At 39.6% G+C, this 16,957-nt stretch overlaps 1 protein-coding gene and 1 non-coding gene across 2 annotated transcripts; both read left to right on the top strand.

Moving 5' to 3' along the window:
• Positions 1 to 5,422: 5,422 nt before the first annotated feature.
• TRNAA-GGC (transfer RNA alanine (anticodon GGC)) lies at positions 5,423 to 5,494 on the top strand. The gene has a single exon. It is a non-coding gene; the product is annotated as a tRNA-Ala (tRNA).
• Positions 5,495 to 7,355: 1,861 nt separating this feature from the next.
• Positions 7,356 to 15,484, top strand: LOC105067594 (stromelysin-1). Its single transcript, XM_010953188.3, has 10 exons — positions 7,356 to 7,629; positions 8,452 to 8,696; positions 8,793 to 8,941; positions 9,091 to 9,216; positions 10,825 to 10,989; positions 11,172 to 11,316; positions 12,167 to 12,300; positions 12,700 to 12,859; positions 13,989 to 14,092; positions 15,075 to 15,484. Exons 1-10 carry the CDS (start codon positions 7,525 to 7,527, stop codon positions 15,173 to 15,175), a joined length of 1,434 nt encoding a protein of 477 aa, XP_010951490.1. The 5' UTR covers positions 7,356 to 7,524; the 3' UTR covers positions 15,176 to 15,484.
• The last annotated feature ends 1,473 nt before the right edge of the window (positions 15,485 to 16,957 follow it).

The following is a 16,957-nucleotide window of genomic DNA, read 5'->3' as shown; positions in this document are numbered from 1 at the left end:
TTTGAGAGAGAACATTTGTGGAAGGGGCTAAGTCTAGGCTAAGAGGCTATTATAAACATGAAATGCAGGGATTGGATTTAGTCTGCAGACACTGCAAACTCTTATTTCTATTTGTTTTGGTTTTGATTGAACCACGTTTGCATCACCTCTGCTACTTACTGTGTATGTGGACTTGAACAAATGCTTTAACTTTTCTGAACTTCATTTTTTTAATCTGTGAAGTGGGGATACTTATGTTTATCTTGCAATGTGGGTGCAAAGATTACATATATTATAACATATTAAGTGCAGAGTAAACGATCAATATATAGTGGTTTTCTCTTTTCTTAAAGGACAGTTCTGGTACATAGCAGATTGACCACATTATATACACTGAGAAGAGTAAGAGATATTAATTACTGACAACTATATAAAATAATGAAAGTTCAGTATAGGTTTTATGAAGAATAAACTGGCACATCAACACCAGCTCTGTAGGTTTATGTGAGTTAGCTCTGTCTTGATAAATATCCAACTCTAATTTAACTATTACTACAATACAATTCCATTCTGTTATTCTTCTTTTTTTTCTCTTTTTCTTTTTCTCCGTTCTGTTATTCTTACATAATGTGACCCAACCAAAAGATGTGTCAGTGCTAACAAATCATGACTCATAAGAAGATGATGTGTCTCAGCCATGGCAAAGAGTGCCTAGGATCATTGCACAGATTTGTCAGGGCAATGAGTATTACTGGTTACAGATATTTGACCTAACCCCAGCATAAAGCACTTATAAATTCCAGAGTTTAAGGAAAAAAATACGTGGACAGCAAAAAAAGTCATTGAGTCAAGTGTAAATACCCCAAACTTTCATCTATAACAGAGGATCTTAAGGCATGGAGTAGAGACAACTTTTCTAGTGAGAGACTGAATGGACAAATGGACAATGACTGGACCATATATAAAAGTAGAACTTTGACCCAGAACTTGTAGGAGTCTGCCCAGGAAACCAATCCCCTCATCTTCAACAAACAACCCAGGAAGTCAGCTTGTTGTAAGTGCAGGAAGCCAGATTGGTATCGCTAGTGATAATCCAGGAAGGCAAACAGTACGTTCTGTGACAACAAATCCAAAGTGGCCAATTTGATGAGTAACTGATGGCCTTTCTAAGTTTTGTCCTTGTTTCCAACTGAGGATCAATCAGAAAGATTCAAATACGCACCCCCTAACCAACAGCACAGGATGCCCACGCCTCGTCAGCACATCCACAGCACCCTCAGACCCACAGCCTCCAGTATGGGCATTCTTCCCTTTCAATCTGCAATATGGGTGCAAGGATTACATATACTATAACATAGTAGGCATTAAGTAGTTTTCCAAGGGTGACTCAGCAGAAGTTTACTGACTCTCACGAGTCTGAGCCTCCCTTCGGGTAACCTCTCCTATGGAGGACTTCCCTCTCCCCCACTGTAAAGCTTCCCATTTGTCTGCCTGCTTCGAGTCTCGCCAAAATACAAGTTATGGTGGCTTACTCCCTTGCTGTATAGCAAGCTTTGAGTAAATAGCTATTGTTTGTTCTCATTTGGTTGGGCTTTTTTTTTTTTTTCCGCACCAGGCAGAGATCTGCCAAGTCACAAAGAAAGGAACTTAACCTCAACTGCAGACTCGCTAGTTTTAACTCGTCCCATTTTACAAGATTAATGTCATGCCATGATTTTTTTTTTTTAATCCTTCCTGTCCCTTTTCTATCTGTATCATCTCTTTCCTTTCTCGATTCTTTTGACTTATATCTGCAATCCTTTGGGTGTCCCTTACAGCCTGCCTGGATGATTATAACAGTCCCTAAATCAGTCAAATTTACTTTCTTCTCATTCTAGTCCACCTCTCCCAAATAACTCTTGTTAGAGGAGAGTTCTAAGTTGGTCAGTTATCTGACAAAAAAAATTAAATGGGAAAAATTTCAATCCAAGAATACAACTGGCCTCAGTCAAAATCCCAGCAAGGTATTTTGTGGTTATTAACAAATTCTAAAGTTTATAAAGAGAAGATTCAGAATAGCCAACACAGTGTTGAAGGAGAGCAATGTGCTACAGTGATCAGGTCAGTGTGGTACGAGCAAAAGAACAGACAAATAGATCAACAGAACAGAGCAGTGAGCCCAGATACAGAGCCACATAAATGTGGTCAACTGCTCTTTGAGAAAGGATCAAAGGCAATTCAGTGGCGCAAAGACACTATTTTCAACAGATGGTGCTGTGACAATTGGACAAGCACATGGAAAAAAATGAATTGAGACACAGTCCTTATACCCTTCACAAAAATTAACTCAAAATGGATCACAGACCTAAATGTAAAGCACAAAACTACATATAATTTGAAATCTATGTCTGCAAATTTAATAACTTTTTTTAAGAAAAGAAGACACTAACTAGTAGCCACTGAAGTAGCCTTTCCCAAATTTGCACTACAGCACATAAAACCAAAAGGAAAAAAAAGTTATAACGTTGAAAACAAAATTGCTTGTTTTAGAATACATTTTTCCACTGTTTATAAGGGCAGTGAAACTATGTTGGAACAAAAGATTTGGGGACTTGTGTATGTTTATGTTATGAGATCTCAGGAACGCATGATCATCGGAAAGAACCAGAACTATATTTTGTTCCTCAAATGTCTGATCAGGGACCAAGACATTTATTTTTCTATGAACTAGAAAACACTGAAGCCACATCTTTATTGGATGGTGTTGATTTTGGAAGAGAGAAAAGAAATTGTGACCCTATAATTTCATAGCCATCCATGATGCCTTCCATACGAGAGGTTAACTCAGACACGCTAGAGTCAGTAAATTTCTCCTGAGTTACCCTTGGAAAATTACATAAAGACAGGCAATTAATGCATAGGTCAGGCTCTAAAGTTTAACAGAGCTGTCCTTCCTCTGTTTGTAGTTTTCTGACTGAAAGATGACGTGTCAGGTGGATTTGGCAGCATGCGGTTATGCTGTTTCTCACACTCCATCCCCTTCTGCTTCTGCTCTAATCCTTATATGAGAAAAAGTGCAGGTTTCCCAGGCAACATTTTGTATCCTACAAGCAGATGAAATACACTGCCTGTTGGAGTACCTAAAACCTTCGTTATTTTGTTTGCACAATTGAAATAGTTATGCCAAGGATATTACAAAATGCTCTCCATCTTTCCATAAAATCAGAGTTGCCTGGAGCCACATAAAGGCCACTGTCATTGCCAAGGAATTTGAATGATGGATTTCGACATACTTACCACTCTTGTTGAGTGATCTGAGTCATTACACTTTTATAAATAAAAAAAAGACAGTCACCTCACATATAGACATTATCTGTTCCTAATTTCCTTTCAACTCTAGTTCACCTTCCACCTAAAATGTTTGAAAGTTTCTGTGGGAAATAGACATGAAAAATTAGCATATATGGTCTGATGTCGACTATGAAAAAACATACATTTTAAAAAGCTTGTAAGCAACATGTTTTATTCTATAATTCAGAGGCAATATTCTATAATTCAGAGGCAATACATTGCCTTATTAGCACTTCTTTCTGGCTGATGAGATTCAGAATTGTGAAAAAAAAAAAGATAAAATTTTGTACATTTCCCATGATCAGCATGATATACAAAAGAATATACAGGTATTAAAAATCAGAATAAAGTACAGTGAAATGGTAATAGTATTTTTCTCCAGAGACTCGATTATAAATTTATTTCCTTCTTTCTACCCTTTTTCTATACTCTAAATTTTCTATGATAAAAATATTAAAATTGTATTGAAATATGAAAATTTTAATTTAATATATTTTGTAGTAACATGGCTTTCCATCATTAACAAAATAAATATCTTAGCTGCAGGCTAATGGCCTTACATGAATGAACTCAAGTCTGTCTTCCCATAAGTTTATTTTTCATTTTTCAGTAGTAACCTTCATACAATTTTTACTTCAGCAGAATATTAACTCTGTAATTTTCCATATAGACTCTAAACTTCCTTGACTCTGTATGGTTGTTTATTCTATTCCTGGATTTTCTTCTATGTCCCAATCATTTCAGGTTTCACTCATCTGTGGCTTTATTTTGGTTTTTTTTCTAAAATAAACACCTTTCTTTCTGCATAATTCTTGTACTTCTTTCTTTATTTCTTATGGAATTAGTTACACAGGAATCATCTCCTCTATCAGATTATAGCCTTTTTTCCTTCATTCATTTCTTCATTCTTTCATTTCATCCTTCCTTCTTTCTTTTCTCTTTTTAAATAGCTAATTTGGTCGCCTTTTCTCTATATTTCTCTTTTAAATATTATCTCCAAGTCTACAATCTTGGTTTGGTTATTCTCAAGCATTTAAGATTCAGACACATGATAAAGGACCATGTGTTATCTCATCTGATGGGTCATGGAGAAGCTCATGATAAATAGGAAGACAGGAGTGAAAAGTTATCAGATAGGCTGCTATCTGGCCTAGAGTCTAAGTCCGGATCAGGTGTCATGTAAGTTTACTCCTAGACCTCTACTCTTTGGAGGTCAGATTTCCAAAAGCAACCATTTTGACTCTTGTATATATCTAGCCACGTAACAAATCATTGTTCTGTGGAAGTAATTTTCATTTCTGTGCCGAAAAAGCCCACTTTTTTTTTTTTTTTTAGTGTTCACAGCTTCCCTCTATATTTGGTTCATTTACTCTCTCTTCCTCTCCTTCCTTTTTCCCTTCTCTTCCCTTTTCCTTCTCCCTTCCTCCCTTCCTTCTTCCCTTCCTTCCTCCCTCCGTCCCTTCCTTCCTCCCTTCCTTCTCTTTCTTCCCTTCCTTCCCTCCCTTCCTTCTTCCACTCAGTTACTCTTTAATTTACCTGTTCCTTCTCATTAATCTGTTATCTTACAAAATTTAACCTACAAAATTCAAGCTAACAATCCCGTGTCTTATTAGAAAACAGCCTGATTCTACAGTCTTAGTTTGGGTATTCAACAGACAAAGGAATAAGGAATTTAAATATATAAGTCTTTTATTTATTCCTTTATTAGAGAGACATATGAGGATAGCTTGAAACTTTTTCTATGAAAATAAAACAAAAAATTCAGTTACTAGGGTACTTGGTCAATGCAACATACAAGGTCTGGGAATTCAGATATGCATCATTTATGAATTTTTTGCCTTTTCATTTGTCTGTTTGACTTTTGCTGGGAGCCTTTCCTGCTTTATTAGTATATTAATTAATTCTCTGAGCAATTTTGAGGTTCCTGCTATATGCAAGGCACCATGCTACATGTCAGGAGTACAGAAATACATGAGAAATATTCCCTACCCTCAAGAACTTACAATGACGTAGGAAGGCAGACAAGTAAACCATTACACCACAATTCAGTGTGGAAAATCAGCAACCAAGGCAGATACAAGATACTGTTAAGAAATAAGTAGCATGAAGGGGTGGGCATATAGCTCAGTGGTAGAGCACGTGCTTGGCGTGCACGAGGTCCTGGGTTCAATTCCCAGTACCTTCACTGAAAAAAGAAAGAAAAAAAGAAATAAGTAGGGGACAGTCCTAGGGCTGCAGGAAGATTTCTCAAAGAAGTTTCTGAAGCTGTTTAGAAGGTGACAAAGCTCTTCAATGACAAACTTTTCTATTTTTCTCAGGAAAAGCACAGCCTGTTTTGCCAGTCACACTTGAAAAGTCCAGCAAACAAAGATGATCTCCGTCCGCCTTCCCTCTAAACTTTAAAAATGTTTTCTAAATTCTGATAGCAGAGAAAATTTGCAAAGGAAAACCCTTCATTCAGAAGGAATTGACAACCGTGGATGTTTCTTCTTGGAATTCATATCTGGTGCAGGCGCTGCCATCACTCCAACCCCCTCAGTGATCCTGACGTCAGTGTAGGCAAATACTTCCCCCTTATTTCAATCAAAATAAAACAAGACACAGAGGAATGTAGAGCCCTAGTTGTGAAGTGTCTTTAGACACGCTCAAGCCTAATGATGGGTGCTTAAATTTGGCATACAGCCCCCCAGCCAAGTGATCCTCAGGCATCTGGAAACCTCCAGTTACAGGTTACTACCACTGAGGAATCCTATTACATCTTCTATAAATATTGAGCAAAATATCACCAATATTTATTTTAAAACACACAGAAAATAAAGCACAAAGGGAAAAGGCAAAAGGGTTGCAAGCAGGAGGGAACAAAACGTACACTTATTAAATGTTCACTAAATGCACATTTTTCTTTATCATTTCACTTAATTCTCACTCCCAGGATATTCTGGTCTTTTGTAAACAAATAAGCAAACAGACAAACAAAGAAAAACAAAGTGTGGTGATAAACAGAAATGTGTGTGCTCTTAGGGACTGCTTAATAAGTGTACGCTTTGCTTCCTCTGATTGGCATCCATTTTTGTATTTCTTTTTTAATTTACTTTTCTAAAAGTAAAAGAGGTGAGGTTGGTGGGGAGATGGGTGGGTAGCAGGAAGACTGTAAAATGTTTAACCAAGTTTCTTCCTCTGGGAATGTTTAGGGTCTTCCCTGCAAGCATTTATTTGATACAATTGATGGGAGTGGTACTCTACTTGGCAAAGAAAAAGAAAGAAAAGACAAGGAAGGGAAAGAAAGGAGAAAGGGAAAAAAAGGAGGAGAAAAGAAAAAATAAGCAAGGGGTAAGAATTTAGGATGGCTTTTCCCTTAACTTTCAACTGTCTACTAATTCGAATTTAGGGAGGAAGGAAAGAGATTGAAAGAGAATAAGAAAAGAATTGAAGATAAAGACAGAGGAAATTTCAGTCCAGAGAACAAAGTAATTTATTTCAATTCTACGAGTAATTGTGAAGTAACTCCTGCAAGCCTTTCATCTATGAATAAATTGGGTACAAGATTAAGAACAATCAAAAGAGAATAAATATATGTCTTTCTTCTTTATAATCTTCCTCCTGTCCTGCCCAAGGGGTTGTTTTCCTCAAAGACTAACAAACCCAACCAGAAAGCGATAGTAAGTGTTTCAAATCAAAGGCTGAAAAAAAATGAATCTCCCTTCAAATTTTACTTTATATAGCATTTATTCTGTTTACACAGAATTTAATAGTACCGCTTTGCATTTACTTACATCTTAATACATTTGATTTTAAAGATGCTCTTCTTAAAATACAGCTGCACTTAAGAGTCCTGCCTAATTCTGACTCTTCACCGAGTCAGCCTACGTCTCCTCTCAAACTTATAAACATAAACTGTCTAGGAAGTTCCAATCTTTTTTTTTTTTTCCAGAATAAAATGCCCTAGGTTTTTTTGTTACCAAGACAGGAAACATTTCCGGGAGATTAATCACTGCTTTGAGAGAAGTTATTAAAGTAGTTTGTGCTACTCTGGATTTGGAATTTTTGCAAACGGTCCTGCTGCCATTCGGATGAAAGCAGTTATGAGTCACGCTGCGGGTTATCTAAACAAACGTTGTCACCCTATAAAAGTTGGACTCCAGGCGGTGGCTCTAGAAGAAGGTAGGCAGAGAGCAAAGCATTAGGACAACGTAGAGCTGAGAAAAGTCGGTGGAGATGAGGACTCTTCTGATTCAGCTGTTGCTGTGTGCGGCAGTCTGCTCAGGCTACCCACGGGACAGAGCTGCAAGGGACGAGGACAACAGCATGGAGCTTGTTCAGGTAACTGAGGGAGACGGCCCTCGTGCTCGCTGACACGGCCGAGTGGGGAAACGCTCTCTGCTTTCCATTTATAGAGCTCACTCAGAACTGTTTGACCTTCCTGTGTAGGAACAGTTCAATGACAATTATGTAAAGTATGGGATGTGGCAAGGGTCCCAGTGTCACAGTATCAGGACTCTCCCTCTCATGTAGGAAGAACCAAAGGCCAGAAATACTAGGTGTTTTCCTAAGATCAAAACCACGTTAGTAGCAGCATTACTGGGGCTTGAGGCACGTGAATAACAAACGGAGAGTGTATGAAATGTATCTTGCTTTGGAACCTCTGTTAGGTGTTTTAATCCAACATAAATTTACCTAGATCTTTCCATTGCTGGTGTTATGTTCAGGCACAGGGATTTGTCCAAGTTTTTTTTTTTTTTTTTTCTTTTTTTTGTTCCTTCAGCCAGGTCCTTGTGATAAGCATAAAGCGGAAAATTGAGGGAACAGAATAAACAGAGATGAAATACACAATTCTGCCCAAGGAAGCTTGATGATTTTGTGTTTCTCCTTCCAGTTCACTGGATACTTACCTTGAGTTTTCAAATTCATTGTGATTTTCACTGCTTTGGTACTAAACTAAGCTACATAGTTTATTTAGTTACAAAGTAAAAATAAAACCAAGGAGGAGTTTGTAATTGAGGATTTAAGCAAATATGACGCTTCCTTTGATTTCAGCAAACTAGAGGAATAGTTCAAATAGATTAAGTGAGAAACTGCGCACATCTACTATGAATGGCTAAAAATCGTAAGAATGACTAAAAACGATAAATTATTCTTCTTTAGCAATACTTAGAAAACTACTACAACCTTGAAAAGGATGTGAAACAGTTTGTTAGAAGAAAAGACAGTGGTCCTGTTGTTAAAAAATTACAAGAAATGCAGAGGTTCCTGGGGCTGAAGGTGACGGGGAAGCCGGACTCCGACACTCTGGAGGTGGTGCTCAAGCCCAGATGTGGGGTTCCCGACATTGGTCACTTCAGCACCTTTCCTGGCATGCCCAAGTGGGGGAAAACTCACCTCACTTACAGGTAATGGGTCCCAAAAGGCTTTGACACAATACTGAGATTTTATACTTTACTATCACAAGAGAAATATTATCTTTTTCAATAATATTTTTCATTCAGGATTGTGAACTATACACTGGATCTGCCAAGAGATGCTGTTGATTCTACCATTAAGAAAGCTCTGAAAGTCTGGGAAGAGGTGACTCCACTTAAATTCTCCAGGATTTCCGAAGGAGAGGCTGACATCATGATCACTTTTGCAGTTCGAGGTAAAAAAAAACAAAGCAAGCAAAAAAACCCCCCCCAAAAAAACCAAAAAAAAAACCCCAAACAAAATTTTATCAGGTGTTGTTTCATTGGAAAAGATTCCAAAGCAATCTTAATTACTGATCTTTCCAATGATTTTTTTCTCTGTTAGACCATGGAGACTTTTTCCCTTTTGATGGACCGGGAAAAGTTTTGGCGCACGCGTATCCACCGGGGGCAGGGATTTATGGAGATGCTCACTTTGATGACGATGAACGATGGACGAAGGATACATTGGGTTGGTTATACATCTCTCAGGATGATTTTGGTGTTGATTTTCATTTTAATTTGGGAGCTCTTAATAACTAAGAATATTTAAGAAATGGGGTGTATGGATTTCCCAATGGGTCAAGAATCAGCAGAATATAGTTTGTTTTAATCATTTTTAAAAACATTTTCAGATATGTAAAAAAAAAAAGGGGGTTATTCTCTGTCTTGGGAAGTACAATATAGGAAGCATCACTAAGTATTTCTTTGAGGACTGTGGTTCCTGTGTGATCTTAGGACTATCATTCAGAAGAATGTCTCATTATATCAAACTGCAGGCATCTACAAGGCAGTTGTATTGCCCTGAAGCCACAGTAACATGGCCCTGGATATGGCATATATCCAATTAGGGAGAAATTTACCCCCAGTTACTCCTTTACTTTTCAAAACAGAAATGAGAATGAAATTCCAGGGAGTGAATTTCCTGTTTAGGTTCTTCTGGTTAAATCAACATTTTACTCTCTCTAGGTTCAGGTAAGTTTTTTAAGAAAAGTTTTTGTGTTTCTTTCTGAATAATCCATGGGAAAATAACTCCCAAATACAATGTCCAAACTGCTTAAATCGAAGAATGCTACTCAGCTCATAACTTGGTACTTTGAGGGATGGCTTCCAAAGTTTTCAAACAACTCGCTGAGACAAATGATACTATCTCTGGAGTTGAATTGGGATTTATCATCAAAATGCAAAGAGAATCTCTGGAGACAGTGTACCTGTGAGGTTAGCGCTAGATGAAATTCTTGGTTTGATTGAATTAATGATTTCTTTCTGCAAAATCTCCAGTGAGAACAAGTTACACAAATTACACTTGTAAAAGTAAAGTTGATTCTCTTGTTATGTCAATCATAATTACCCAATGCATCCCAATTTCAGCATCATGGGTTTTTAAAAATAATATGAAGGAAAAAACCTTAATGCATCTAGTGTTTATGTGGCCCAAATCTCTTTTGAGACAAATACTAGACATGATTGGGCATGCTGTTTTAAACCAATCTTGCAAGTTCTACATCTATTAATATTAATATTTTTGGACCCAATATGTACTTAATAATGATCAGGAGGCTGAAAAGTTATGCAGGCAGCATTCCAATGGAAAACAGCAGGAGTAAGATTGCTATTTAAGGATTTAAGAATTGAGATGAATAACCCGTGATTCATTTAACTGAGTGTAACTGAGTGTAACTGGCAAATGTTAGTACGTTGAAAAGCAGTGTTTAGCTTTTCATTGACAAATGAGGAGAAAGAATTATTGATGTGTTTAACAAGTGGGTTCATTCCTTTCAGAATACAAGGCAAGGGACCTGGCTCTCATGAAGTCAGCAGGCTCGTGAAGCTGGAGATGGGAGTAACTGGATATTGCTTGTGACATGTTGTCTAGAAGATTAATTTTAAGAAAGAGCCTTAAAAAACATTTGGCTTTCCATTAAGTGTAATCAGACAATTGATCAATTAACAACAACAAGAAAAAGGCTAAAAAACTGTGTGCTTCCAAGCAGTAAACAAATATAATATATATATCTGACCTGTGGAATGTATCTGTGTTTAAGGAATGAGTAACTATTGTTTACGATTTCTTAAATAGGGACCAATTTATTCCTTGTCGCTGCTCATGAACTTGGCCATTCCCTGGGTCTCTTTCATTCAACCAATAGTGAAGCTCTGATGTACCCAATCTACAACGCGCTCACAGACCTGACTCGGTTCCGCCTTTCTCAAGATGATGTGAATGGCATTCAGTCCCTGTACGGTGAGTGATGCGGGAAAAGTTAGGCATTATAGCTTTGCAATGATGGTCCTCAGGAAAGCTTCAAAATGTTGCACAAATCATTTGCAACTCAACTCAGAGCATTTGGAGAATGTTTGAAAAGCATATAAGTTGACAGAACCATCAGGTCTCCTAATGTTTTCATCTGTATCTGTTCCCTTTAGGACCGCCCCCTGCTTCCCCTAAGGACACCGTGATGCCCACGGAATCGGTGCCTCCAGAACCCGGGACACCAGCCGCGTGTGATCCCGCTTTGTCCTTTGATGCAGTCAGCACCCTGAGGGGAGAGGTCCTCTTCTTTAAGGACAGGTCAGACTGGAAGATTCTATTTTTCTATCTATTCTTTTGATGCACATATTTAGAATGAAAAACAAACAGAAACTTAATAGCGATTTTTAAACATCAAAAAAGATTGCTCTGAATTTGAAATCATTCTAATTCATTTCCCACGTTTTCCTAAGCTTGTCAAGTTCATTTTTGAAGACTTCGGATGATCTGATTTTTGTCCTATAATTATCTTTCCCATGAGTCGCGGTCGCTTTTCAAAAGTCACAAGTAGAACTTTAGAGTGAGAAGTTTATCTTGACTTCTTTTTAAAATGACACCAGGATAGCGTTACATTTAATCAATTAATTTAGTCACTGCTGGATGAATATGCACATGATAAAACATTCAAACTGCACAGTGGAAAGAAAGTTAACAGAAAGCCTTCATCACATCATTGATTCTTAGTTCCTCAGTTCTCCCCATCTTCATTCACAGTTAAGGACTTGTATATATCCTTCCAGAATTTTCCATGTATATATAAAAATATGTTTGCATAGTACATATACATATACACATACCTACCTTTTTGAAACTAAATGATGGTGTAATATATATATTTTTCCATGAATTGTACGTATTTAAAGCTTACAGCCAGCTGATTGATTTGCACTGTAGGATAACCTTCCTTTCATAGAAGACATTACTTTAGAATCCAGTGCAACGGGTCCTATGTGGCCTTCTGGCAGGGGAGGGAGGGAGAATATTTTCCCAGCGGCAATACATCGAGCTTAGAGGATGTGGGAGTGGGGGAAGATGAGTGAGGCAGGACAACAAAGAAAAGATGCTGAAAGGTGAGTATTTCAATTTTCATTTCTTTTTACATATATTTCAGACATTTTTGGCGCAAATCCCTCAGGATACTCGAACCTGAATTTCATTTGATCTCCTCATTTTGGCCATCTCTTCCTTCGTACGTAGATGCTGCCTGTGAAGTTATCAGCAAAGACACTGTTTTCATCTTTAAAGGTAATTATTATAGAATGATTTCTTTAACTTGCTGAAATAAAGCCTCTCACAGGAAAATTGAATGACTTTAATTTCCTCACTATGACGAATTTTGTCTACTTTATTACTCTAGGGTAATGAAAAAATAGCTGGGACTGGTGTTATTTTATTTCTAGTTTACAGATAATGACAGGAACACAGGAACAGAAATTGACCAGAGTTGTCAGTTCCCTCATTTGGTCTGTGTCCATTCATTCAACCTGCAAATTTTTGTTTAATGTCTATTTTGAGCTGGTGACTACATCAAAAATTCTGGCTTCCTCTTTACTATGAAAATCAGAGGTGCTAAGGGAGTATTTCTAAAATCAGAGACTTAACGGTTATATATTCTACATCGTTGTGAATTTTTATTTTAAACAGGAAGTCAGTTCTGGGCCATCAGAGGGAATGAGGTGCAAGCAGGCTACCCAAGAGGCATCCACACCCTGGGCCTTCCGCCCACTGTAAGGAAAATAGATGCAGCCATTTCTGATAAGGAAAAGAAGAAAACATACTTCTTCGTAAAGGATGAATACTGGAGGTAATATTTGATGGGAACGACTTTGTATGAGCCTAATTAGGGAAATTATTTTCTTTCTCTGAGGAAATCCCCTGGCTCACTCCTAGCTCTGCGTCCCTCACAGTAGAAGCCACGGGACTTCAGACAACTGTGGGCAAGTGCTTACTTCGAATAGAGCAGTGCCTGTAACGGGTGTTTTTCACGCTCTGCTGTTTGAAGGTCCATGTACAGCCAGCTGGAGCTTCTCTCTGTGCTGTTGCCCCACCTGCCTGGAGTGCCTGTCTTTCTCCTTTACCTGCCCAAACCCCAGCCCCCATTCAAGTCCTGGCGCAAATCCCACCAGGTCCCCGAAGCTTTCCCTGCTGAACTCCAAATCCAGCTGGGCTTTTCTTTCTTGAAAGAAGCCCTGAGAATCCCAGCCACGGGGAAAGCAAGCTTCTCCCATTGTCTCATCATCTCATGGGGTGTTTGTCTTATTTACCCAACTGTATTACATGATTCTCAAGGGCTTCCCTGAACCTCGCCCATTCATGACCTCTGCTGAGAGGATGACGAGCAGAAACAATCCAGTTTGATAGCAATTCCTCAGGATACTTGGGAACCTAGGAGTCACAGAGAGCCTGGTTCTTGGGCCTTCTGCCCAGACTCTGGGCACACCAACCAACGTCCGGCCAGCCATCAAAAATGCACTTCCTGTGCTTTGCCTCTGACCCCAGACCCTTTCCATAGGAGGCTGCCGTGGGAAACCCAGATGTGCAGGGCAGGGGCGGCATGTGTGAGCCAAGTATGATAGAGTGCTTGAAATTTGTATTTGAGATGAATGATTCAATTCACATTATATCACGTCCTTGTAATAGCGAGATGACGAAGGTTCTTTCTGTCCAGACTTAAGAAATAGGATAACAGACAGCATATGCCAGGTCAGGATGCTGCCTCTGGTTCTGCTAAAGGTACAATTTTAAGAGCTAAGTTTGCAGTCCCATTAAAGTCACACATTTCTGCAGTGCTAAACCCGTCGGACATTTGTTTGCTGCACTTGGAAAGTTCACTAGAATTCCACATTAAGTTTAACATGATTGACGAATTTGGTAACGTGGCCTCTAGGCGACGCTGAGCTCTTCTTCCACCTGGTTTCTTCCACCTGGTGCAGGTTTGATGAGAGGAGACAATCCATGGAGCCAGGCTTTCCCAGGCAGATAGAGGAAGACTTTCCAGGGGTTGGCCCCCACGTGGATGCAGTTTTTGAAGCATTTGGTAAGAGGATACTTATTCTGTTGGCAGTGGGGCACTTGAAACATTCTACAGTACCAGAGGGAAGAGGAAAATTGAAATCATTTTTAATAACAGGTTTTCTTTAGCCCGCTCCCTTCTCCGTCCCCCAAATTTCAGTTTTGTGTCAGTTAGGTGACTACTGACCAACTTGGCATCAATGAGGTGACTGCTTCACATAATGAGCTGTGAAAGAATCCCCTTGAACGGTGGGTCAAGTTTAACACTGGCCACTGGCTTTCTGGTCCCCTCCATCCCACTGCTCCTGCTGGTCCTCAGGGTGATTCTCTCCATCTTTCCTGAGGAGTCAGGCACTGCTTACACGGGTCAGTGGCCAATATTTAACTTTCCGTGAGACCAAAGTTTAAAAAAAAGATTTTTTTTTTCCCTATTCAAGGTTAGATGGGTGGAGCGAGAGATGATCTTTACTGAAAGGGAACCTGGGTACCGTGATGGCAGAGCCATGAAGGATCCTCTGGTGTTCTGGAAGAGCCACTGTGCTGCCCGGAGACCAGAAGTGTCCCTCAGGCTGCAACGAGAGGAGAGGGAGGAGGAGTCTTGGGGAGAAAGTGTACAAAGACACCACAGTGTCCAAAGAAGCAGAGAACTGTATCTGATTGGAAGCAGAGTAACCCACTCACCCAGTGCCAGGCTTTGCTGTCAGACAGAGCTGCAGCAGAGTGCGGTCTCCATCCTTTCCTTGCTGAGTGACCTTGGGCAAACACTGGAATTTCTCTGAACCTCAACTGTTCATCTGTAACGTGGAGTCAGATACACTGGCCTCCTAGGGTTGTTGCAGAAATAAGTGAAAAAAAGTTATGTGAAATGCTTAACAGAATCCCTGGCATAGACTAAAACTCTATAAACACTCTCTATTTTTAGGTTATCTCTTATTCTGAGGTTTGTATGTTGCCAAAGTTATTTATTCGAAAAAATATCTCACTCTTTCCCCTGTCTGGATTTGCAGGGTTCTTCTATTTCTTCAATGGATCTTTGCAGTTGGAGTTTGACCCAAATGCAAAGAAAGTGACACATGTCTTGAAGAGTAACAGCTGGCTGAATTGTTAGGGGAGATGCTTAGAAGGCAAAACATGGATATTCTAAGTGAAGCTGACCACTCTTCACCTAAGTCTTTGTGGGTTGAAACGGTTCATTTTCTCCTGCGTGTGCCGTGACTGAGCACTCCAGTGTGGACTGGGCTTCTGGCCAGTTAGCTTCATGTATTGCAGGGCATTCGAACAACGGGCTGTGAGCTTGCACTTTGGTTCCATGGAGCAGCGTCCCAGGGAGCTGGGGGAAGCAGTCCTGCAACAGACAAGCCACTGTATATAGATGGTTGCTTATTATTTAATAAAAGAGGATTTGCCAGTTATTTTATTTTATTGTACTGTCTGTCTCTTTCAAGAACGAGTCGCCCTTACAGTCTTGGGAACATTGTGGACTGAGCAGACAGCCTGAGATGCTCGGCCCATGGAGGGGGCAGGATTAGGGTGGCCATGGCTGGAGGTTCACAGTGAGCTCTTCCAGAACTAGAGACAGTCTACCACTTTCCCCTCCCAGGTGTCCTACAAATGGGATGCTTTTTCCACCACCCAGACATCATTTGTGTTCCTGACATTCCTAAGGAGAAAGATCTAGGGAGTTGTCACCTTGCAGGGCAGGTTTTGAAAAAAACGATGAAGCAGAATGGTATAATTGTAGCAAATCACTCCTTCCACACACCTTATTTTCCAGGTGAGGAAATCAAACCTGTTCTTCATCTTTTTCATTTTCCTTGTCTGTTCCCTCAATGGAGCCCCCTTCCTTGCTCTAGCAAACAAACACGCTCCTGGTCACCCGATTCGCACACGAAAATACCCTCTTGTACTCGTTTGTGCCCTGAGAAGTCCACGGGCCATAAATGCTTATCCTGAAATAGACTGATTGTCCCCAAGTAATGTGTGCAGCACAGTATCGGCTACACAGTAAGAGCTCATTCACATGTAACTTACCAATTCGTCTGAGAGTAACTGATTAATCATAGTCCACGTGCCAGGCATTGTGCTAGGCTGCGGGCGTAGGAGCCTGAGACAACGGGAACTGTCCCTGCTTCATTGCGATCATAATCCAGCAAGAAAGAACCCATGCAAATAGTGACACACGTGAATATGCAACTGTAATATTAATAAGAGTTGTAAAGAAAAAAAATGGATTTCTTTGATAAAATAGTAGGAGGACTTGCTTTGAACTGGGTGGTTTTAGAGGAAGTTTTGTGGGAATGGCGTTGGAGAAGGTTTTGAAGGGCGACATGAAAGCTAGGTGAGGAGATGGTGGTTTAGACTAAAGCGGTCACACGGGCGAGTCAGAGACAGGACTGTACGTATACGAGAGACCACAGAACCCTATGATGGATTAGATAGGGAGTTTAAGAGATAGAAAGGTGACCAGAATAATTCCCAGAGAGTTTCCCTGAGAATAAGGGTTGATGGGAGAAGACTTGGAGAGAAGCAGTTTTGTGAGGACAGGGCTGGAGTTAGGAAGAACTGCTCAGGTTTGCCAATTTTTGAACTGTCTGAGAGACACCCAAGTAAGGCCACAAGGGCAATGAGTCTAGAACCTGAGAGAGAAGCTACAGTGATTATGTGTGGTGACGCAGCCAGTAAGTCAACTAAACTTATTATGATACTCAGTTTGCAATGTATACGTAGAGCAAATCATTATGCTGCACACCTAAAACTAATACAACGCTATATGCCAATTATATCTCAATTTTTCTTTAAAAAAAAAGAGAGAAGATGTAAGTATGTGGGATTTTTCAGCATTGGGATTATCCTTAAAACTATGAGGATAAGAGACACCATATGGGGAATT

This window comes from Camelus bactrianus, chromosome 10, assembly GCF_048773025.1.
Source record: "Camelus bactrianus isolate YW-2024 breed Bactrian camel chromosome 10, ASM4877302v1, whole genome shotgun sequence".
Lineage (NCBI taxonomy): Eukaryota > Metazoa > Chordata > Mammalia > Artiodactyla > Camelidae > Camelus > Camelus bactrianus.
Note: the sequence above shows the minus strand (reverse complement) of the source record. Positions and strands in the feature narration are given on the sequence as shown.

What these genes read in the sequence shown, in the direction of transcription:
- LOC105067594 (XM_010953188.3), top strand. Translation starts at nt 7,525, where the DNA reads ATGAGGACTCTTCTGATTCAGCTGTTGCTGTGTGCGGCAGTCTGCTCA. An exon ending in ACAGCATGGAGCTTGTTCAG is followed by an intron (nt 7,630 to 8,451) that starts GTAACTGAGGGA and finishes ATTCTTCTTTAG; the next exon opens with CAATACTTAGAAAACTACTA. An exon ending in TGGCATTCAGTCCCTGTACG is followed by an intron (nt 10,990 to 11,171) that starts GTGAGTGATGCG and finishes TGTTCCCTTTAG; the next exon opens with GACCGCCCCCTGCTTCCCCT.